The 24,913-nt window shown below is 41.4% G+C and overlaps 1 protein-coding gene across 1 annotated transcript; it reads right to left on the reverse strand.

Moving 5' to 3' along the window:
- Nucleotides 1-4,141: 4,141 nt before the first annotated feature.
- On the reverse strand, nucleotides 4,142-22,925 carry LOC130476202 (fructose-1,6-bisphosphatase isozyme 2). The gene is made up of 7 exons (XM_056848085.1): nucleotides 22,694-22,925; nucleotides 20,755-20,917; nucleotides 19,497-19,589; nucleotides 17,535-17,675; nucleotides 16,231-16,368; nucleotides 5,141-5,260; nucleotides 4,142-4,362 (listed from the first exon to the last, which is right to left on the reverse strand). Exons 1-7 carry the CDS (start codon nucleotides 22,864-22,866, stop codon nucleotides 4,168-4,170), a joined length of 1,023 nt encoding a protein of 340 aa, XP_056704063.1. The 5' UTR covers nucleotides 22,867-22,925; the 3' UTR covers nucleotides 4,142-4,167.
- Between the last annotated feature and the right edge of the window lie 1,988 nt (nucleotides 22,926-24,913).

A 24,913-nucleotide genomic window follows, 5' to 3' on the forward strand; every position in this document is an offset into this window, starting at 1 on the left:
AATCCCAAACGGTGCAATCACAGCTGAAACCTGTTAGTAAACCTTTCAAAGAAAGCTAGATAGCTCAAATTCATTGTTCAATCCTGCTGGGGATAGTGTTTTAAAGAGATAGATGTACCTAGACTCCTGTTGGTGTAAGATTTTGATCACATCATCCCGACAATAATATTAAGGTTTGAACTGCCAAATGGCAAAAAACAGAATATCATCTTCCATATGTCCCTTTTCTAAATAATGGTTAGTGAGGGGTGCCTCCAAGGCCTTCGAGCATATTCTCGTTCTGTGTTCACTAATTGCACCGTTTGTGGCTTCTTACTTCATCCGTATTAGTAGTATTATGTTAATACTGATTTTTGAGTAAAAGTGATTGTATTTATGACCTACCAGTTGTTTGATATTATTACTTATGAGCCAGTGCTGATATTTCACTTAAAGTACCTGGAGGTTGGCAACCCTATTTATTTTGGAGTCACCCTCAGTGGAAACTGGGGCTTTCTTCCAAGAAAAAACATGCAGTGGTGGAACTGGGAAGTTAAAATGGCTCCAGACCAAGCCAAGCTAAGTAACCCTTGTGCTGCTCCAAGGCAGCCCTGCAGGGAGTCACACAGCTCAGACCTGGCCAGCAACACCAACAATGGTTACTGGCTCACCTGCTTCTTCCCATTTTACGGGCCAACTGATGGCCCACCGGAAACTTTCTTTGTAAGTTAAACGGCTGGTCTACTGGTGAAAGTGGGCTAGGATTCAAACACTCCACTGTGCAACTCAAAGCCTGCTCCCAGAAAGGATTGTAGCCTTTGTATTTCATTTAGAAACCCAAAGATCAAACAAAGGGTCAGAAAAGCACAAGTTCAAAATGTCTGAATCTTTTAGTAAAACCTCATTTAATAGGAACCAACAGGAACTGGTTGTGAGACAGGTTAGAAACTTCTTCCCACAGTCAGTTTTGCTGCTGCATCCCAGAAGCAAGATGCATGTTTTAAACTGAGTCATCCCAGCCAGGTCTTTTCAATCAGCTCTTGACACACAACCTGACTGAACAAGTGTGAGGTTCTCCAGCCAACCTCGGCAATCCCAAAAAGTCACTTGCTCAGACAGGCAGGTCTAAAGCAGGTTAACGTTTATTCAGGAGCCGTAGATACAGCATAAGCAATCCACAGTTTCAAAGCTGCTAATGACAAACCAAACTACAAAGCATAACTTTAAGCACAGAGTCATCCCAGGTGCAAAACCAAGCGGCCTGGGAATTAGGAGAAAACGGTGCCTGGTAGGGAGTGGGGAGTGAGCAAGCCATAATACTGAAATTGCCTGCTAGAGACTCAAGGTCAGAGCAGGGGGGGAGGAAAGGAGCGGGGACAGCTTGAACAGTTCAGTGAAACAAAACCAAAGGAGAACACTTGAACAGAAATGGGCCTAACTCATGTCAAGAGCCTGCCTGGACAGAATTGGACATCTCAGAGAAACAAAACCACTAGATACACGTGAACAGCAAAACCAATAGATACACTTGAACAGAAATAAGCATGACTCTTGGCATGACTCTTGACAACAAGAATTAAACAGATGGGATATTCAAAGAGGACACCGGAGCATGGAGGGGCATGAAACTTTATACGCAAAGTCAAGCTAAATATTCTTGCCGATTCCTGTGTGGATCACCAATGGAACAGTTTATCAGTGAAGAAATTTGTTCCATGTAAGAGATAATACATGAAACAATTCTGTCATTCGTTTGGTCATGCATTGTGCGTTTTTGATAACAAATGCTTTGAGCAGGTTTAATCCTAGCCCAGGGCAGAACTTTTTGCTATGCCTCATTGATTCAATGTGAAAAGCAAAACGCCTGATCAGCGCATGTCCTGGAAAAAGAGACGTCACTTCAAAAACCCAACAGCAGCAATTAGTTGCTTTACTCACTCTCTTCTCCTTCTCTCTTTAAGATTCCCCAGTGATACACAAGCAAACATAATGTAGGATGATGTCTTATCTATGTATTTTAAAAAAGTGTTCCATTTCCTATTTTGGTGCAGGCTTTCTTATCTCCCAGTTTTAATCTGAAACAATAAGCTTTCCTGGCATTGCCGTTTGTACGTGGGCTTTTCAGTTTTGTCAGTGTTTTTGCTAATATGAAAAAGTGGGAGAAAATGTACATGGCATAATAGGTCACTTTCCAAAGGTAAATTGCCAGCAGGAGAGAAATGATGCAATCTTCTGCGCATTTGCTAAGAATGTCCTTAATGAATGTCGCTCAGTTCAACGTGAAGGACGCCTCAATAAACACGCTTAGGATCAAGCCGGATTACTCAAAAGGAATGGTTCACTGCTCAACCTAATTATCTCCAGGTTGGAGAACTGCAGAGTAAGTCTTGTTTATCTAGATTGAAATGTCATGCTATGGGATGACTGACAAAAACCAAGACAGGCTAAAATGCTGGAAGCCCATTTAATAAGAACAAGAATGGATCCCACTTTCTGTGCATGGAATGAGGGGAGGGCCAGACTTAGGGTTGCCAGGTCCCTCTTCGCCACCGGCAGGAGGTTTTTGGGGCAGAGCCTGAGGGCGGGATTTGGGGAGGGGAGGGACTTCGATGCCATAGAGTCCAATTGCCAAAGTGGCCATTTTCTCCAGGTGAACTGATCTCTATCGGCTGGAGATCAGTTGTAATAGCAGGAGATCTCCAGCCACCACCTGGAGGTTGGCAACCCTAGACTATACATGATGACTATATCAAGTTTGTAGAGATGCAGGGGTTCTGTATATGAGGTTGAATCAACATATGCAGCTGAATGATATGACATAATTATTGAATGTTAACCCACAACCCTAAACTTTCAAGTAGAAAATTTAGCATGGAGAAAAGGTCTAACTACTCCATCTCCTACATTAGAGTTCTACTCAAAATGAACTTTTAACACAGGGCAGCATGTGTTTCTTAAAATACCCAGCCTAATAAAGAATTCTGTAGAGCAGAAAAGCCTGGACAATGCTTTGTGCCACAAATCTGACTTGCAAGCCAAATCCATAGGCACAACGTCTGACGAAGGTTCAACCGTGGTGGGGAGAGAGTACCCTACATGCTCAGAAGTATTCTGGCAATTTCAAAGGTTAAAGTTACATATTTAGTATTACTTGCTATTTCTTATATCATTCTCTGTGTGTGTATTGTGGGGTTGTACACAATGGGCAGATAATAACAAGTGGCTCTCTTGGTAGACGGTAATTGCGAATTTGGCAGTCTGCAGAGTGAGTGCTACTGTTTTAGATGGCATGCTAGGTGAAGAGTCAATAGAAACCAAATGGGTTGATATTACCTAGTAAGTAAAAGGAGGGCAAGTAACCCCCATAAGCATAGATGAACAAATGTGTCATTTTAACAGCTATCTCTATGCTAATTTAGCAATAAAAATGGAAACAATAGGAGTTCTAATGACATCAAATAGAAAACAAAGCTGCTGATAGATTCTAGTTCAGCAATTGCAAAGTAGAAACTCCTTTGAAATCTTTTTGTTGAAACATGGTGATTTTGAAATTAGCAGCCAAGTGTCATGAAGCATCTTTTATGGTACAAGAAGACCGTTGTTTTGCAGCACATTTTCCTTTTAGGAAACAAGTGTAGCTTTAGTACATATGAGTCAACGACAAAAACAAGAGACAAAATCCAAGTAAACAGTAGGTAGTAAAACATGCACAAGAGTCTCAATCCTAATCTGCACTATGCATGGACATGCACTGGTGGCTATTGCAAGAGTCAAGTCTGTGTGGACTGATAGTGGGAGATAGTGGAGTTTTGTTTTGATCCAGCACCTAAGGCAAATATAATTAGGAAGATAAGCATATGACCTCACTGGTCACAAGACCGGTAGTGTAATGTGGTTTAATGGGAAAGAAACATGTGCTGCAGAAAAGGAGCAGAACTGATGCAAAATGCTGTTAAAATGTTTCATCTGGGGAAAGGAGAGAAATTGTTTCCAAGTGGACTTTGTTTTCACTCTTGTATTACAAAAAACGAGACTACAAGTCTTACATTTTATGTTAGCAGAAAAGAAACTTTAAAAACAAACTAACAAACCAGAAATGACAGTTCCTATTACTGACAACTAGATGAAATTTGTCTCACTTCTGTATTTCAAGCTCGGAACGGCCAGATGGGAACCTTCTGATGACTGCTAGCTACTTTTCTGGTGTTTCTGTACACAGTCAAGGTATTCTTGAACATCCTCTGGAGAGCCAAGTATAAAAGGGACTCTTTGATGAATCGACTCTGGCTTCACGTCCAGCACTGCTTCTGTTCCTGTGGTAGCCATCCCTCCTGCCTGCTCAATGATGAATGCCATGGGATTGCATTCATAAAGAAGTCGAAGCTACAAGAAATGAGAAAACTCCTTATACTGGGTTCTGAGTTAGGTCAGAAAGCAATTGAAGCACTTTTCAGTAGCTTGCACAGTTTTGGGGTATCTGTCAACACCACACTCCTTATTTTAACCATGTATTTAATATTTAGATAAATTCAAATAAGCAAATGGGAAACTCTTATTCTGTTTTCTATTCTGTTTTCTCATCATATATGCTAAAGACTTCAAAGCATTTAGTTGATTTGTCTCTGGTTCTTTATTGTCTCCACTGACTGACAGGTTTTTAAAAAATGAATCTTGTTTGAGAAAAAGTTTGTACACTTTTCACAGTATGTTAATTTACCTATTTCCTGAGTTTCTCAGTCTTTGATGATCTTGATATGTGTCGGTACTGATGCAGATGCTAGCCAATAGGTTCCCATTACAGAATTTTTGTTCGATGCACTGGGAACTTGCAAAAAGTTTTTGGGAGTTTGCTCCCTGCCCCCACCCACAAAATTGTATCTGTGTGTCTTTTCTAGATAGCAAAAGCATGTTCACTTCCACTACACTTAAACAGTTACAACTTTACCCTTCACAAGTGTTATGTTAACCCAGTGCTGAACGGTAAAAACACAACATTTCTGCATGAGAGAAGAATTCCACAATAGCAGAAAGAGCGCCCATAAAAACAATTCTGAACTAAAATTAATCTCAAGTCTGTTTGATACTATCAAAGTCATTTTTTGTTATAACAATATGTGCAAATACAATTCAACACCTAGACGTTTAGGATGGGAAAAGTTACCTTTCCTTTTGGGCTCTTCTGATTAGCTGGGTACATAAAGATCCCACCATACACAAGGGTACGGTGAACATCAGCCACCATGGAGCCTACATATCTGGAAGCATAAGGAGAACTGCCATCCTGTAAAACAGACAGCATTAATTTCCATCCATTGTTCAAACTGGATTGAGAAGCAGCTCATCTGTATCTCTAGCAATATGATTAAATGACAAGCCAACTCCCTGCATGAGGCAAACATTTGTGGGAATTAGGCAAAGTGTAATTAGTTATTAAGATAATGACTGTCATATCATTGTTCAGAGGTGATGCCTATATACTTACGGGCTCTGTCACCGAGAGAGGATGCAGCTGCTGCTTTCCTACAAGTCAACCTTACAGACTTACCATACCATATGACAATGTGAGATTCTTCCTGTTTCCAGCATGTGTTGGAAGATGGGGGGAGAGGGCTGGCAGAGGGGAAAGGTAGAAGGCAAAGTGGTTCTTTCAATGCTTTGGGATCTACGAAGACCAGGCACTGTCTCTAGGTGATGGTTTGACAACTTAATTAGGTCAAACACTAGCTGTTCTACTGCAGACCAACTCAGCTACCCTCTGAAACTATCTTGTTGAACCCCTCCCGCATTGCCTTTTTAAGTGCCAAATCAGCTGGGGGTCATTTTAGCACTTGATAAGGCGCGGAGGAGGGAACAAAAAGATAGTTTCAGAGGGTAGCTGTGTTGGTCTGCAGTAGAACAGCTAGATTCGAGTCCAGTGGCACCTTAGAGACCAACACGATTTTTCTGGTATAAGCATTCGAGCGTCAGAAGGAAGGGGGGGCGGCAAAGAGTGCCTCAGCTTGCACCTGTTGGGTATAGCGAGCTTCGTTGTATGTCAGACAGCCAAGGGTTAAATTGATTGTATTGATTGTTAACCAGTTCAAGAAGGTGATGTAATCTCCAATGTGTCAATTAGCTATTGGTCAGCGAGAATCAGTTGTAAACATGCTTTTGGTCACGTACTAGAATTTTGCATATGTGATGGATAAGGGGTTAACCAGCAGCAAGAGCTGACAGATGAAGAGTGAGCGAGCGGAGCCAGAGAGCTGACACTCTGAGCTCTGAGGGACAGAAAGGATTCGAAGTTTGGGACCCAGCCTGACAGGAGGCTGAGAAAGTAGTGGAAGCTTGAGACCAGCCAGAGAGGGCTGGGTGAGATTCAGAGCTGGGTGAAGAGACGAAGAAGAAGCGAGACTGTACTCTGTGAACCTGAGGGTTCAGTGAAAGCCAAAGCTATTGACACACACAACCTGTGGGAGTGACAGGAGTGAGAATTGGGTTAGAGAGGGCCCATTCTCAAGACACAAGGGGAATTAGTCTCTGAGGCAGAGCTATTCCAGTAGCAGGAAGGTGTGGAGAATTACAGCCACTTAGGTGGGGTAGTTGGAGGGAGAGCTAGGCTGGGGACAGAGATGAGAGTCTGAAGCTGCATGGCAGTTTTGAAAGCTGAATCTGAATAGTAGTTCTGAAGGGATAAAACTAAAGCTGAAGCTGAATGTGTATAATAGTTCTGAAGAGATAGAACTAAGCTTGAGAACTGAAGGAACTAGTGTGAAACAAAACATCTAAGCTATTTCTCTAAAGCAATCTTGTGTATATAAATCTGACTTGAGTTTTCCCTCCAAAATATTCAGCCTTTTCTTGAAAACCATTCTCTTTAATAAACTTCCCTGTTTTCTCTGTTTAAGTTGAAAAGCCTCTTGTCTCCTATTTCTCACTGAGGTAAATACAGGTGTGGGACTGGAGAAGAAATAATTCTCCTCACAAATATACTCAGGCCAACGCCTTTTCCCCTCAGCATATACGGCCGGGCTGAGTGAGAGGGATATTGAAGTGGTTGGAAGGGGGCTGCATCATAGCATATTATTGCTCTTTCTTTGTCTAAGTAGAAAGAGCAGCACCAGTTACCTTTTGGATCTCAGAGAGGATGGAGCATTTCTGTCTCTTAGAGATGCCAAGTGATTGCGTTTAGATTCCTGCCAGCTTTTCTGGCAAGTTTAGGAAACTAGAAATGTAGTAAGGATTTATTGTTTTAACTTCCAGTTTCCCTACCCTATTTTCATAGTGAGTAAAGTTTGTTTTATTAAGACAAAGGACTTTGTCTGTTCATTGTGTGTGTGTGTGCCTTAATTGACTTTCACATAGCCATAATCAAACAATCCATAGCCTCGAATTTATCAACAGCACCACAGCATTGTAAAATCACTTTAAAATGGGGGCATCCTCATGATGGCCACAAAGATGCAGTCATATCTAGTTTGGCTCTCAGAAAGGGGCTATGACTACAGATCTCCAGAGACCGTTAGCTATTGCCAATATGCTCCTATTTGTGGGAAGGGGTATAGAATTTGAGTAAATTTGTTGGTCCCATCTAATAAGGCATTCTCATGTTTAAAACCAAGAGGGTTCTCAAAACAAGAACATGCAGATTTCTCTTGTGATATGTTTTGTGCTTTTCCTTCTTTCTGTTCAGATATGCTGTATTGTTTTGCACCTGTATTTTAAGGAGGAAGTCCCAACCACATCAGTAAAGGAAAACTAATCTAACAATACAGCTAATTTCCTGTCTTATCTTCAGTCTCTTATGACAAAACAAGACAGTCAACTACTAAAAGTTTTAGGTTGGTTAGGAGAAAGTCTGCGTCTACAATACATTCTGTTAAAGTTTTATTTTCTTTAATAATATCCTATATAGCAATCATCATTTTTGCCATATAGCACCATGCAGAATCATTTCATAGTTGATATAAATGATTTTCACTCCTATATGAACCTTCCAAACTCTTTACACCCTGTGTCCCCCCCCCGCCACCCCCCATCAGAGTCATCTGTGTCAGGAGCTTTTTGAGAGAGGCATCAGGACTATGGGATTCTGTTCCTTGAGGGGCTGTGCTATTTCATCCCTCCTGGTTACAGGTGGCTGCCTGGTCAAAATATTTTGTTTCAGAAGATATGTGTGGGTTGGGTTGCCAACTTCCAGGTGGTTAGTATTCAAAATCGGGCTCCAAGTACAAAATAGGAGAATGAGGAATCAAAGTTATGCACTTGTTGAAAGCTCAATAAAGCACATAAGAGCAATATGCAAACAATTGTATTCAGAGAAAAAAGAACCTCACTGCAAAGGTATCCAAAGGATATAAATACTGAGCAAGGTAAGTTAATACACAATGAGAATACAAAAAATGTGTACAAGAATAAGTCAGGTATACAATAATAGACTATCCAGAATGGTAAAGTCCAAAAGAGCACGGAATAAATATCAGACGCAATGGGCTTCCGGTAAAATCCCCATTTCAGAGCTTTCCTCAAGCTTCAAGAAGTACCACGTGCCAATATCACCTGTAATAAAATGCATGCTATCACAATATCCAATCAAATTTACAAGACAACATTTGATATAAATTAATTAAAGGTTACAAATTATTAAAATATCATGCTTACAAAAATATATCATTTTACATACCAAAATTGGAGAGAGACGTCTATTCTGCCATTCTATGTAAGAGGCTTGGTAAGCGTCTGAAGTAAAACTGGCTGACTCTCTCTTAAGGCTTTAATGGTTCCACAGGTGTATGCTATCTTCTCATAAGTGCTAGGTCATGCTACCTTAAGCTATGGTGAAGAGGCAAACCTACTGCAAATCAATAGAACATTAAAGAAAACTGGAGAGATCCAAAAATGAATTTAATCCTTTTGGCATTAAAGTGTCAAAAAGGAAAATGAACCCGTTTTCATCTTGCATTACCCTCTTCAAACGTTTCATAGATGATGTTTTCTGTGTTTTTTATCCAGCTAACCTTTCCCCTCAATTTTTGGTTTGGCTTAATAATAGGGATCCACACATTAAGTTTACCTCTAATGCGAGTCCAACAGACATTAATTTTTTGGACATTACTGTTTATCTAAAAGAAGACACACACACATTAGCGGTACGACCCTTTAGAAAAGTTACGGATCGGGGAGCTTTGCTACATTTTAACTCTTATCACCCCATGCACTTAAAAAATAATTTGCCATATGGGCAGTTTTTACGTTTAAAACGTAATGCCACAGAGTCTAGGGACTATGAAACTGCATCAGTCCACCTTAAGAACACGCTAACCAATAGGGGCTTTCCCCCAGAAGTCATTGCGACTTCCAAACGTCGCGCGGACAGCCGACAGAGATCAGAACTCCTGGAAAGGAAGCAAAAAAGTTCTAGTCCTGCCAGTGTAACTGCAGCCCTGCAATTTAATTACAAAACTAGGGATATACAGAATATCATCAGAAAACATTGGCACTTGGTACAAAACATACCGGGCTGTGAAGAACTACCTAGATTTGGTTTAAAAAGAACACACTCCTTATGGGACAAACTTGTAAAATCTGATTGTCTACCTCTCCAGCAGAATTGCCTGCCAGTCGGCCATTTTAAGTGTGGCAATTGCAGTGCTTGTGCACAAGCACTACCGGTTAAAGAATTTCGGGACATTAGAACGGGCTTTACTTTTACATTGAGGCACTTTAGTAATTGTAACAGTAAATTTGTTATTTATTTAATTCGTTGCCCGTGTGGTCTACTCTACGTAGGCAAAACGAAGAGGGAGATCAAACTTCGTATAGGGGAGCACCGGTCCCGGATTAGGAATTCTAATCTAGAAGCCCCATTGACTGCCCATTATAAAGAACTTAAGCACTTAGACACGGACATGCAATTTTTTGTTATTTGGCAGTATCAAGGGAAGGTTTTTCAGAATCAAAATATAGACAGGATTTTAGCACAACAGGAGCGCCGCTTCATTTTCCTTTTTGACACTTTAATGCCAAAAGGATTAAATTCATTTTTGGATCTCTCCAGTTTTCTTTAATGTTCTATTGATTTGCAGTAGGTTTGCCTCTTCACCATAGCTTAAGGTAGCATGACCTAGCACTTATGAGAAGATAGCATACACCTGTGGAACCATTAAAGCCTTAAGAGAGAGTCAGCCAGTTTTACTTCAGACGCTTACCAAGCCTCTTACATAGAATGGCAGAATAGACGTCTCTCTCCAATTTTGGTATGTAAAATGATATATTTTTGTAAGCATGATATTTTAATAATTTGTAACCTTTAATTAATTTATATCAAATGTTGTCTTGTAAATTTGATTGGATATTGTGATAGCATGCATTTTATTACAGGTGATATTGGCACGTGGTACTTCTTGAAGCTTGAGGAAAGCTCTGAAATGGGGATTTTACCGGAAGCCCATTGCGTCTGACTTATTCTTGTACACATTTTTTGTATTCTCATTGTGTATTAACTTACCTTGCTCAGTATTTATATCCTTTGGATACCTTTGCAGTGAGGTTCTTTTTTCTCTGAATACAATTGTTTGCATATTGCTCTTATGTGCTTTATTGAGCTTTCAACAAGTGCATAACTTTGATTCCTCAACCTCCAGGTGGTGGCTGGAGATCTCCTGCTATTACAACTGATTTCCAGCAGATAGAGATTAGTTCACCTGGAGAAAATAGTCGCTTGACAATTGGACTCTATGGCACTGAAGTCCCTCCCCTCCCCAAACCCCACCCTCCTCAGGCTCCTCCCCCAAAAATCTCCAGGTATTTCCCTCAGAGCTGACAACCCTACCTATAAATCTGATTTCTGGTTTTGTTGCTAATTGTTTTCATTCTTTCATCCTGACTTTTGCTGTTCTTGCTTGTCTGTTTTTTACTTTTTATGGTTTGATTTTTGTTAGCTAAGTTTAAAAAGCATTTAAAACAAATAATTAAAATAGATAAAAGCTCTCAACAAAAGCTGCACAGCCAGCAGCATCTTGCGTGTGCTCCCTCTGAGTTTAAATGTTTTAATTGTGTATTTTAAATAGTCGTATTGATATTTTTTACTGTGAGCAACTTCAAGGGCTGAATCAGCTGAAAAGCAGATTAAAATATCCTAAATTAAACAAGAAATTAACCATAGGAAAAAGAACTGCTACTCAGTTTTAAAAGGTAGCTAAAGAACTCAAGTAATTAATTGATTCAATAAGGTACCATTTCAAAATACTTGCTAGCCTTGGATACAGATTGGCATACTGCATGGAGATGGGTTGAAAATATGAAACTGCCCTGTACCATTCCAATCAGCTTGCTCAGTATTGTCTGACCAACAACAGCTATCCAGATAGCACCATGCTCCTCCTCCTCCTCCCTTTTATGCTGCCCTTTCCTGACCAGGTCAGGCTCGGAGTGGCTCATAACCAGCTTCAACACAATTAAAATCAATCACAATTTACAATTAAAACTATATATGACTTTAAAAATTCAAGGCGCCCTAAACCATAAACAGTAATAAAATAACAATAGCAGGAAACCATACAGAGGAGAACATAGGAGAATGACCTATTCTGACAAAAAGTGAATAAAGAGAAATTTAGCAAACAATAAAGGGAAACAGGGAAGGGAGGCCAGCAAGATGTCCTCAACCATATGCCTGGAACACCTTAGTCTTACAGGTCCTGCAGAATTGCTTCAGATCCCACAGGGCCCGGATCTCACTCAGCAGAGCATTCCACCAGGCCAGGGCCAGAGCCCAATAGCTCCTGTCCCTGGTTGAGGATAGCTGGATACTTTTCAGGCCAGGGATCACCAGTAAATCATCTCCAGCTGAGCAAAACGTTCTTTGGGGGGTGTATTAGAAGAGGCGGTCACATATAGATATTAAATAACATTGGGGAGAGGACTGCCCCCTGAGGGACTCTACACACCAAAGGGTGCCATGGCGACACCCTCTCCCCCTGTACCACACTCTGTCTCTGACCCTGGAGAAAGGACATCAGCCACTTCAAGGCCGTCCCATGTACCCCAACATCGGCTATGTTTACCTGAGGATGCCAGGGATAGAACCTGGGAGCAAAGCAGATGCTCTACCACCCAACCTAACCACCGTCCCCTCCCTAAGTCCTTCAATAGGGCCAAATCCAGGTTTTATACTTGGTTTCATTCCCACAAAATAACTGGCAAAGAATCTTAACTATGACTAAAGCTTTAGTTGATGGCAGCTCAAAAGTAACTCAGCCTTTGATCTATTCAATGTCAACAGGAAGCTGGCGAATACCACAGTGATGGTGATGATTGTGGGGCAAAGAGAATTGCTACCTGTTTCCCTGACAAAGGTATCGTATCTTAAAATGGAGAGGTGCACTTACTGAATTCCAACATCTTGAGGAGCCATTAAAGTTTTTGAGCAATAGGATTAATGCTTTTTTTTTCTCTCTGAAAGAGAGGTTATGGTAGAAGAGAACTGGTATACACCATAAATTCATGGGCAGTAGATTTAGGATACACAAAAGAAAATGCTTCTTTGCACAACGCGTAATTAACTTATGGAACTCAGAAGAAGAAGAGTTGGTTTTTATAACCTGATTTTCTTTACCTTTTATGGAGTCTCAAACTGCCTTACAATCATTTTCATCTCCCCACAACAGACCCCTTGTGAGGTAGTTGGGCTGAGAGAGGTCTGAGAGAACTGTGACTGGCCCAAGGTCACCCAGCAGGCTTCATGTGTAGGAGCGGGGAATGTGTAGGAGAGGGGCTGTGGCGCAGTGGTAGAACATCTTTCTGGCATGCAGAAGGTCCCAGGTTCAATCCCCAGCATCTCCAGTTAAAGGGACTAGGCAAGCAGGTGATGTGAAAGACCTCTGCCTGAGACCTTGGAGAGCCGCTGCCAGTCTGATTAGACAATACTGACTTTGGTGAACTGAAGGTCTGATTCAGTAGAAGGCAGCTTCATGGATTCATGTGAACCTGGTTCTCCAGATTAGAGTCCACTTCTCTTAACCACTACACCATGCCGACTCAGTGCCACAAGAGGTAGGGATGGCCACTAGTTTTGTGGTGGGAAGTACCCTCAAGTCACAGCTGACTTATGGCGACCCCATGGGGTTTTCAAGGCAAGAGACATTCAGAGGCGGTTGGCCATTGCCTGCCTCTGCGTAGTGCCCCTTCTGTTCACAGTACTTAGGTCTCAGTCCAAAGGTGTGTTTGGATTTCTTTTTCTCTGGTGATCCAGTTTTGTTTCCAATGTGTGGTTAAATGTATTAGTCTGTGGTAGTAAAGCTAGCAAGGAGTCTGGAGGTACCTTAAAAACTTAACACATGTATCAAAGCAGAGACGTGAAGTGCTTGTTTCCAGTTGAGATGCCAGAAAGCCTAGTGGTTGATACAAAAGATTACTATTCAGAACACCAATGACAATGAATTCCAGTCACCAGTCAAAGATAGATCCAGTGTGGGGTTTACTCATTCCCAACTGGTGATGAGTTTACTGACCTGGCTTTGTCAGTTCCTCAACCCTTTCTGATTAGATCTCTTGCTCTGTTGACTAGAGCCTATTATTTGTGCTCTGCTAATATAAGTATGCTAATGCACTTTGTCTGCACTTTGTAAAAACATGGCCTCCCTCTTTCTTTTATCTGTGCTCGTTATAGATTGACCTACCCAGTGAAGCAATCACTTCATGCATCTTATGAAGTGAAGAGATTGCTCTTTCATGTTTGGGATGTTCCCTCCCTACATGATTTGTCACTGTCTCATAATAACTACATGCTTCGGTACATTTGTAATTTTTAAAAAGATGTCATGACTCTTTCTTTTTTGGTGCATTCTTTTTGCTTTTTGAGTGATATTTTGTGCCCTAGAGATCACTGATTTGCATACTGTCTTGTAACTCTTTTTCAAACACTGATAACTGTTGTGTTTGTTCTAAACAAGAACATGTGACCTGCATAAGGAGTGCTTTTAAAAATCTTGCTTTGCAACCAAATAAGCGTAATAGACTTTGTATTTTTATATTTCTGTGGTTAGAAGTTATCTATTTCTAGCAACAGAAAAATCCAGACACAAAGTCTGTTAAGTATATTCAACTGCAAAGCCACATTTTGTTGTATCCTTTACCAAGTCCTTATATTAACCATATTGGAGATTACCGTAACTTAACAGACTAGGTAAAGAGCTAATGAGAACCAAACCAGGTAACATTACCTAGGCAACACAGTCTTTTCCCAGGTCAGAATAGAGTCGAGTCCAGCAGAACCTTAGAGACCAACCAGATATTTGGGGTTTAAACGTTCGAGATTCAAAGCTTCCTTCATCAGATATCTGACAAAGGGAGCTTTGACTCCCAAAATGTTTAATATTCCAAAAATCTTGTTGGTCTGTAAGGTGCTACTGGACTCGAATCTAACCATTCTAACTGCAGACCAACACAGATACCCTCTGAAACTATTTCCCCAGGTCATTTTCCTCCATCTTAGATTATTAGCTAATCTGTATTGGCTAAATTCAGACATATTCAAAATGCCTAGAACTCATGTTCTTCCAAAGAAAATGCCAAAAATGAATTAAGTGTTCTGGAATACTTGAAAGGTTTTGTATCATTTGGTCTTAACAAAGGGTATTACGCTGATATTGTTTCTTAATTTGGTATTAGAGAAAGATTTGATTATCTACTAGCTTTTCTATTCACAGTGGGGGCCATCATTGTTCTTCTTTGCACAAGATCAAGGATGTGTGATGCTATCTTGGCCATGAGCCTCTGTATCTCCATATATGCATGACCCTCTGGACAGGAGAAGACAAGAGGCCTTTAGATCAGGGCCTCTCCCCTTAACATTCCTCCTCATGGACACTGCACAATGTTTTTTTTTCCCCTTGTTTGAGTGGTTTTAATGCAAGGAATCAAATGTGTTTTGGTTTTGGATCTTTCTTTGGGCCAGTGTAGATGCTTGGAAGTGCAGAAATTCTGCTTTAAATTCTAAATGTTATCTTGGGCATATGATAGCCAAATAACTAGTTCTCTCTGTGTGGCCTGGAGTTAGGGTTGTCAACCTCCAGGTGAGGCCTGGAGTTCTCCTTCAATCACAACTGATCACCAAACTATGGAGAAAGCTTTAGAGAGCAAACTCTATGGGGCATACCACATATTCTAGGTGAAATTCCACTATATGTTCCCCCTTCCTCAGGCACTGCCCCCAAATCTCCAGGAATTTCCCATGCTGGAGTTGACAACCCGTGTCACAGTGGTAATGTATTGAAATGGAATCACATTGTTTAGCTGGATTGAATGGTGTTTCCAACATAACAACACCACCTACATCACCTATACATTGCCACTGTGACATGGAACCAAAACAACATGGTTGCAGTTTTTCAGCAATTATCACATTACCAAAACAATGTACTGAGTTGGGCCAGGGGCAGTTCATGTTGGGAAGGAACATCTTGTCCATTACTCCATGTCCATAGTAATGAGTGTTGCTGACAGCCAATAGATGGAGCATGGGATAAACCATGGCTGCGGAATGGCCAGCTGTACTCAAAGTTGTTGATATCATTTGCCCTGCCTGGGCTCTGCATGCACTTTCCCCCACCTCTGCTGCCTTCCAACAATGCCAAAAAGCCCCTTTCCATTAGTTGTTCATCCTCACCTACTACAAAATAAGCAAATTTTCCTTGATGTGTTATAAGAAATGCAGGCATTCCTTTGAAGCCATTCAACATAGCCAGTATTGCCACTCTATACAAACCATGTTCAAAATAGTGATAAACCAGATAAAATCCTGCCATGTTTACTGGCAGAAAAAAACAGAGAGATGCAGTTATATCAAATTGAGTGGGACTATTACTTGAACCAAAATCCTATATGTGGATATGCCAAAGAAATGTATATTGCTACTGCTTCAAAATCACTTAATTCTGTATCCCTTCAAAGCAAAGGTGTCTTCTCTGCTAAGGTAAAACCAAAGAAACATTATATTGTGTATCATCTTGCTCAAAAGGATTCTGTGGCCTAATGCTAACTAATTTGTCTGTAATGATAGATAGATAGATAGATAGATAGATAGATAGATAGATAGATAGATAGATAGATAGATAGATGAGAGAGAGAGAGAGAGAGAGAGAGAGAGAAAGGATTTATGTGCTGTTAGATGCTAAAATGTACCTTTTTACATATAATAGTGATCAGATTGATTTCGCTTAACAAATGGCAATAACATCTCTCAGAAAAGGTGCAGAAAAAATGGCTTATTACCTCTGGAAATTTCTTCTTCTGCAAATATTCTGTCATTGCAGGATCAAAGTACTTGGCATAACCCTCATTAAGGCTGTAGATTTTCCCTTTCTTCTTGATTTTCACATCCTTTTCCACCAAAATGAACTCACCAAGAGCCTACAGGATAGTTGGGAACATCAATTAATGTATGCTATGAGGACACTTTGATTTTCTGGGAGTTTTTAAATATATCATTGATGAAGGTACTTTCTTACAAGGCAATCCTAAGCACTTACACCCTTATAACCCTATTGACTTTAACGGGGCAGACATTAGGAAGACTTTTCTAACAGTTAGAGTGGTTCCTCAGTGGAACAAGCTTCCTCGGGAGGTGGTAAGCTCTCCTTCTCTGGAGGTTTTTAAGCAGAGGCTAGATAGCCATCTGTCAGCAATGCTGATTTTATGACCTTAGGCAGATCATGAGAGGGAGGGCATCTTCTGGGCATGGAGTAGGGGTCACTGGGGATGTTGGGGGGAGGTAGTTGTTAATTTCCTGCATTGTGCAGGGGTTGGACTAGATGGCCCTGGTGGTCCCTTCCAACTCTATGATTCATCAGTGAACATTTGGCTATGAAAATAAAGTCTTGACATGTTTCCCTGCTTCCTTCTCCTGGTCCACCTTTCCCCATTTTTTGATTTCTGTCCTCTACCCCAAAAATCTGCAACTTCACTGCCAATTAGTTTTCAAAGTACTCCTTGCTGCCATTGTCATCCTAGCTAATCAGCGATGATGTGGCCCATATTATTCCATCATGGCATGATGACATGGTGAAGACAATTCAGACTGAGGACAAGACCTTTTCTTAGAATGGATATAAAATACGAAGCCTTTATTGGCATTAGGAGAATGGATATCATAGAGCCATACTACAAAAACATATACTCTTGTTTGTTGCCCATGAATTGCCAAAACAAGGGATACTTTTCACAGGGAGTAAAAATGTTTGCATAACTCCCCCTCCCCATTTTGGTTTAGTTCTATTCAATGAAAGCTGAATGTCCCGAGATGGCATAGGATTGGGGAAGGGATTTAAGGTTGGCGGGTGCTGAGGCCGAGGAGGATTGCTTGGCCAGAAAATGTGGCCTCGCCTGTAGAGAGCAGCCCTGGCGACGACAGAAGGGGACGACAGTTCCAGCTCCCCTTCTGAATGGTCTGAGGCCGAGGAGGCCCTGCCCGATAAACCTCCAACGTGGGAAGGAGCGGCTAGCAGTGGCATCAAGGGGGTGGACCCCCACACTGAAGAAGGGAATAATATAAGTAGTCAGTAGTATTTGTGGAGTACCGGATCCAGCATGAAGCTATCCACTCCTTGCCCCGTAGAAAGAGCCACCAGTGTAGCACTGCCATACAAGGCATATCCTGCAGCGACAATGTTGCGTCCGGGTTGGAAGGCATCTTTTTCAGAGGGTTCATCTTCTGTTGTCTAAGGGAAAAATTATTGCAGCATCAATATATATTGTTATAAAAACACATTTTAGAGGGAAAGTTCAAATGCTAATAAGAATGTCTTTCAATTTATAGAGCAACCCTGTTGTAACAAATCCTTTCATAAGATTTCTATACCTGATATATAATTAGATATGTTTTGGGAGGATTTTAAAGAGAATTTTCAATGAACATTTATCACTAAACTGGAAGCCAATTAATACAATTGTTTTAGAATGAAAAATTATCATGATAAAGTAGTCATGTAAATTTATGCCTAGATGAGAACATCCCAAGTAGTTTTTGAAGGTCTGGACATCTGTTTTAGCATTTTCAGAAGATAACTTGTAAGCCTACTATCTCTAGACTCATTCCCAATTCCTTTTTCTCATATAAGGAATAGTCACACTGAGATTATTTTTGCACCTCAGAAAATTCATGTGAATTCAACTGGTAGCCATTGTGGCCTTAGGTACTGAAAATATTTCCAGAATTTTCATCTTTAATTTAGACTTAAGATTTTGATATTGTCGTTGTGGATAGTTTAATATGGAGATACTGATGCGGAGATGGCAAAAATAAATCATGTCAAAATCCCAAAACAATAGATTTCAGTTTGCCACAACTGAGCTTTTCGACTGATTTCACTGGGATTTACAGTGCTATTCTAAACAGAGTTAAACCATTCTAACTTTATCGAAGTCAGTTGGCTTAGACAGGCATAGCTCTGCTTAGGGTAGTACTGTTAGTATTATGCCTACTGGAACACAAGTCAGTGTCAGATTTGTGTGTTTAACTGTGGATCAGTCTTGAGCAAGAACAGTGCATGTATGGCGATCCAGAGAGGAAAAAGGCCTCTGGTCACCTTACGCCTGTGTGTGTGTAAAGTGCCATCAAGTCACAGCCGACTTATGGCAACCCCTTTTGGGGTTTTCATGGCAAGGGACTAACAGAGGTGGTTTGCCAGTGCCTTCCTCTGCACAGCAACCCTGGTATTCCTTGGTGGTCTCCCATCCAAATACTAACCTAAGGGCTGACCCTGCTTAGCTTCTGAGATCTGACAAGATCAGGCTACCCTGGGCCATCCAGGTCAGGGCCACCTTATGCCTACCTGCCACTTACTTCCCTCCAGCCCTCTCCTCAAATGTTTTTCTCCCAGTAGGGATCACTTCTGTATTGAACCCTGGCTGAGGAAGAAGTGAGATGGTGAGGTGACCAGGGGAGGGGTTAGCACCTGCTCCTCCCACTTCCAAAGTGGTGGTTAAGAGCGGTGGTTTAGAGCGGTGGACTCTGATCTGGAGAACCGGGTTTGATTCCCACTCCTCTACATGAGCAGCGGAGGCTAATCGGGTGAACTAGATTTGTTTCCCCACTCCTACACATGAAGCCAGCTGGGTGACCTTGGGCAAGTTACAGTTCTATGAAGAGCTTTCTCAGCCACACCTACCTCACAGGGTGTCTGTTGTGGGGAGGGGAAGGTGATGGTAAGCCAGTTTGAGTCTCCCAGTTTGAGAAACTCGGCATATAAAAACCAACTCTTCTTCTTCTCATTTTCTCTTCAAGTGAGAGGAGCAGGTGCTAACCCCTGACTGAGGCAGATCCTGTTTTATACTGCTTGCATTCAGTTACAATCTAACTTGAGCTTGTTTGAGTACACTATGGTAATTTATTGGTCTGGTCTTGTGATCTGCAAAATCACCTTCTTCTGGAAACAGAAGGGAAATAGTCAGCTAACCCTGAGAAATGATGTGTTTTTTTCTGGAAGAGCTTCATGATGTTTCCCCTCCTGTATCAGTTTCCCTTCTCTTTATCCATTTACCTTCTTGTAGATAGCAAAGATGGTTCCTATTGAAGCTAAGCAGTCTATATTGGATGAGCCATCAAGTGGGTCAAAGCACACTATGTATTTGCCCTGGAAGGCAAGAAACAAAAAAAGTCTTAAGCAATCTGTTGCCAGTTTCTAGGAACGACACACTTTGGTTGGCAGGAGCTATTTTAAAGTAAGAACAGTTGTGCAAACAAAAATAATGAAGCAAGTCTGGTTGGAGAACCAAGTGGTGTTCTCACAGTTCATCAAACACTGCATAATGTATGGTGTTCTACCAAATGATAGATGATGAAAGGCCTGCTTGAAGAGGCTTTCACAAAGTAGAACAAAGTAACAACATGGCAATAAAGAAAGACTGTGGCTAAAAGACAAAGCCACACAACACTGGGTGCTGGTTCTATCTGCTACTTAATTGCAAGGCTGGCTTACTCTGTCTCACAAAGTAGTGTTTCTCATTCTGTTTATGAATGTAGTGCATACGTACATGCATCAACACTACCAACACATGGATTTAACTTAACACATCGTTGTGTCCCTGGCAGGGCTGTAACTAGGGGGGGAGCGGGCCAGGTTGGAGAGGCAGTTCTGCCGCCCTCTCTGCATGCCACAGGGGCAGCTGCCCTCCTCGCTCCCCCCACCCCATTATGGCCCTGGTCCCCAGAACACTCCCAATGCAACGCTAATTCTTGCTGAGAAGTAAATACTACTGAATGTGATTTATAGTCCAGCAAGCAGTAGACTGCAGTAAAAGTTGTCCTGGGGACAGCAAACTTCAGGAGTTCAGCACCAACCTCATAAAACCATAATTCTCAGGATTCTGTACATGTATAATTTACTCTGTGGTTAGGGTTGCCAGGTCCCTCTTCGCCACTGGCGGGAGGCTTTTGGTGTGGAGCCTGAGGCGGCCCGGGTTTTGGGAGGGGAGGGACTTCAATGCCATAGGGTCCAATTTCCAAAGCGGCCATTTTCTCCAGGCTGGAGATCTGTTGTAATAGCAGGAGATCTCCAGCTACTACCTGGAGGCTGGCAACCCTATCTGTGGTTCAGTTCAGCAGCAGCACTCAGCCTTTATCGCTCAGTGTTGATTAACCAATTCTTTCTCCATATTCCGGTTTATACCGTATAATAGATTCGTTTTTTTTAAGGCTGCTATGTGAATAACTTATTTTTTCCTCCAGCTATACAATTGCACCATCTGCTGCTTAAATAAGAAACCAATCCCCTCTTCCCAACTTCTTGGGATGTGTACCCTTTTCTCTTTGGGAGTGATAATAGCTTCTTTGTTCTCCTCTGAAACCAGAACACAGGTACTGTAGGAGGACTGGAGCATGTTGATAACCAGAGAATTGGATAACACATCAAGCTTCTTCTGTTCATCCCCAGTCACATTCACAGTGCCCGCTATTCCATGCCTGTGAGAAAGTATATTATTATTACAAAGAGAAAATAAAGCCCGTAAGAATGTTATCAGCATTACGAGAGTATTTCCTCGCCAGTATCTTCTCATTCTTAGTTTTTGACCCTGAAATTATGTCGGGTGTTGTCACTGACTATGCTACAGAATAGTCACAAATGGTTCTCTTTTAAGGTCAGTAGCTTATAATTCTTTTATATGACAATGGTGTTTGCCTTGATTCGATATTTCTGCCCATAGGACTCACCTGCAAGATCACCTGCTTTCCAGTGGTATGTGTAGGCAAAGCTCCCACGATCAAGTGGTGACTTGCAGTGCCATCCTAAGTAGAGTAACATCCTTTTAAGCCCACTGACTTCAATGGAATTAAAAGGGTGTAACTCTGCTTAGAATAGACCTGTTAGACCGCCCCCCAGCCTTCAATATGCAACTGCACCACACTGCCAGATAAAAACTGCAACATTTGTACTGCATGGGCTGCATAAAATGAATGTCACAAACAATAATCTCTATAAGTAAATCTTCCTTGACACATCCCTGCAGAAAGCTGGTAGGGGGAATAGACAAATTATTGTGTAATAAAGATTTCGCTTCCCTGTATTTTTCCAGCCTAATGGTGTGTGTGTGTAAAGTGCCATCATGTCCCAGCAGACTTAGGCCAACCCAGCAGGGTTTTCAAGGCAGGGGGCTAACAGAGGTGGTTTGCCATTGCATTCCTCTGCATAGCGACCCTGGTATTCCTTGGCGGTTTCCCATCCAAGTACTAGCTGGGACCAACCTGCTTAGCTTCTGAGATATGAAATCAGGCTAGCCTGGGCCATCCAGGTCAAGGAAGCCTAATGGTAGAGCCGCCAAAATAATAATCGGTGTGTGCTATCTAATAACAATTGGTATGCCAGGGTACATTACTATGATTGTCACTCTAATAAAAGGCCTGGATTTCCAGGACAGGGAAATAAACCATGAAGAGGAAAGTAGCTTGCACAATTTGTATCTTGCCAACTTTGTTTTCGTTTTGTTTTGGTGACTAATTTTTTCTATTACAAATATAACAAATAATTTAGATGCTATTTAATCTAATCATTTTAATATTATAAAAGTGCTGTCTCCATTAGTGCAACCAGCATTCATGGACAAGCTGAACTAACTAATAATGAACGTGCAGCTTCAGACTTGCAACCCTGAATGCTTCTTCTTTTACATTAGAAGCTGACCTGACTGGCCTGACCGCTTGCTTGACCTTGACAGCATTAGAAGTGGCTCACAAAGACAGCAGAAGAACATTCTTGTTTCTTCAGGCTGCTGAACTACATGAACAATGTTACATGTCTCATAGAGATGGGCGCCACCATTCCTATGATGGACTACCAGAATTCTGAGCAGGGGACACTCCAGTTATCTTGAAAAGTATACTAATAACACTTCTCCAGTGTCATTCGTGTGCACGAAATGACTAAAATAATACAGTCAAGGAACAGTGGAATTGGTTTTGGTCATGCTTATGTTTGAATCAGATTGTTTCCCCTAAACTGAACATTGGTCAAAGCAGCACCTTATCACCGACCATTTAAAAACAACACTCTATGGGTTTTTTTTCAGTTGCAAAGGCCTGTAAAAGCTAATCATTTCATTCCATTTCTGAACTCTCAAACTGCAGTTCACATTCAGTAATTTTTTAGAAGCAGCATGCTCAATTTGAAGTATGTCTTTCCCACCATATGACACCCCCCCCAAATCATATACATTTTCATTTATTCCCATTCTGGCAACTCACATGTGAGCAAGGCCTGCCTTTCGGACTGCTGAAGAGATGGCTTTTATAGCAGTTAGGATTGAGTTCAGCAGCTGGGTAAGTTCCCCTGTCGCACCTTTAACTCTTCGTCCCTTCTCCATAACATATCGATTAAGGGTGAACATGTCTGTTTCAAATGGTGTTTTGTCTGACATCTTGGCAAGCAGACAGGGCTGTTCTCTGCTATAAATTGGTTGTTCCTTTCCCCTTCAGTTGCTGCTGCTGCTGTTCTGTAGCAGTTTTATTTTAAGGAGAAGCTGATGGCTGACGTGCTAGACAGGGTTTACTAAAAGGTTCCTGGGCCCATGTGACTTAAATGCTTCGAATAGACAGGCAGAGCAACTGCTCTCGGATCTTCCAGGCTACCACTAAGTGACTGATGTATTGTTGAAGAAACTACATTTCTTGGTTAACTAAAGCATCAGTTGTCCTCCAAGCACTGTAAAACCCATGTCTGCACAAGCAATCGCAGATGTATTATCAGATGATTGTTTTCCTAACACTCTTCTCTTCCTGGCACATTTAAAAAAGAAATATATATGCAACTAAAGTTGGCTACGATAACAGGGCTAGTGGTTGCATGGGACATACATGTGCCCTATCTGAAAGGAAGACACATGCAACCCCGCCCCTCGGAGTGCCGTTAAGAAAATTAGGGCATCATCTTACATTCACATACAAGTTACAGGTAGGTATGGTAATTGGGGGGTGTAACCTTTTAAAAGAAGGGTTACCATTCATTCATGGTCATCTTCCTTTCAGGAAAATATGGTGTTGCCAACAAGAGCACAAGCTAATGCCTGGTCTTTTCTTTCTCATTGTTAAAATTGTTTAACCAGTCAAGCCAGGCTAAAGCAACATTTGAGAGTAGCGGCTGAGGTATTCAGTCACTAGTTAGTTGGGGCCCTGGTACTCGATGCTTAGGGCTTAGCACAGGTTTTAGAAACTGGAAGACAGTTTGGTTCACTGGCTGGGAAAAGGTTTTGTAAAATCTAAATGGTAAGGGAATAATAATAATAAGGAGGGAATAATATTGAAAATACTTAGTGTGCATTCATGTTTTACCCGCTGTCATTGAAATGCAGTGCTAACTGTAGTGTTAAAGGTAAAGGTCCCCTGTGCAAGCACCAGGTCTTTCTTACCCATGGGGTGACGTCACATCCCGACGTTTACTAGGCAGACTTGGTTTATGGGGTAGTTTGCCAGTGCCTTCCCCAGTCATCTTCCCTTTACCCACAGCAAGCTGGGTACTCATTTTACCGACCTCGGAAGGATTGAAGGCTGAGTCAACCTTGAGCCGGCTACCTGAAACCAACTTCCGTTGGGATGGAACTCAGGTCGTGAGCACAGCTTGGACTGCAGTACTGCAGCTTACCACTCTGCGCCATGTTACACCACTGAAAAATGTTGCAGCTCAAAATAATCATGTCTCATAATTATTTGTGTAATTATTATTTGAATCTTACTGTACATTCTGAGCCTGCATTCCTTTAAGAGCTTACTTTGAAAGACTACAGAAGACTGTGGAACTATTTCAAACAAAAAATCCAAAGCAGCAAAATAAAATAGGAGTCCAGTAGCACCTCAAAGACTAACCAACTGCAATGCTAAACAGAATTATTCCCTTCTAAGACACTTGAAGTCAATGGGCTTGGAGAAGTTAGCTCTGTGTGGAAAATTTATTCCAATATAAACTCTCAAGAGTCAGAACTCACTTCATCACATGCATTGAAGAGTACATCTATAAGGTTAATGTTTTTATATTCACAACAGAAAGGCAGTGTTTGGGCATAGGGAGATGCTACAAAGAAAGAATGGTTTGAAATAAGAGCCAATAAAAAGAATAATCAGTTTACTCAGAGTAAATGAGGACCATTCCCATAGGCAAAGTAGTATTTAATGTAAAATCGAGTAATTGATCCTACTTTGCATAACAACAGTTGGGGGGGTGGCCCTCACCCACTCTGCTAACATCTTGTCTCTTGCTCTAAACCAGCTTCTCATTGTAACATTTTCCCTCCCACCCCTCTGCTGCCTTTCCCTTGTGAATATAAAATCATTGGCCAATTGATGTACATTTCAGTGCATTTAAAGCTTACACTGTAATAATCTTTGTTAGTCTTTAAGGTGCCACTGAACTCGTGTTTTATTTTGTGGAGAAAATTATTGCAACCTCACCCACAACCCCTTTTGCACTACGGT

Source organism: Euleptes europaea, chromosome 4 (genome assembly GCF_029931775.1).
Source record: "Euleptes europaea isolate rEulEur1 chromosome 4, rEulEur1.hap1, whole genome shotgun sequence".
Classification (NCBI taxonomy): Eukaryota; Metazoa; Chordata; class Lepidosauria; order Squamata; family Sphaerodactylidae; genus Euleptes; species Euleptes europaea.

Coding starts and splice junctions, on each gene's coding strand:
- LOC130476202 (XM_056848085.1), bottom strand. CDS start 22,866: ATGTCAGACAAAACACCATTTGAAACAGACATGTTCACCCTTAATCGA. Junction 19,590..20,754: donor TCACTCCCAAAGAGAAAAGG/GTACACATCCCA, acceptor CTTGCCTTCCAG/GGCAAATACATAGTGTGCTT. Junction 5,261..16,230: donor AGAAGAAGAAATTTCCAGAG/GTAATAAGCCAT, acceptor TCTGTTTTACAG/GATGGCAGTTCTCCTTATGC.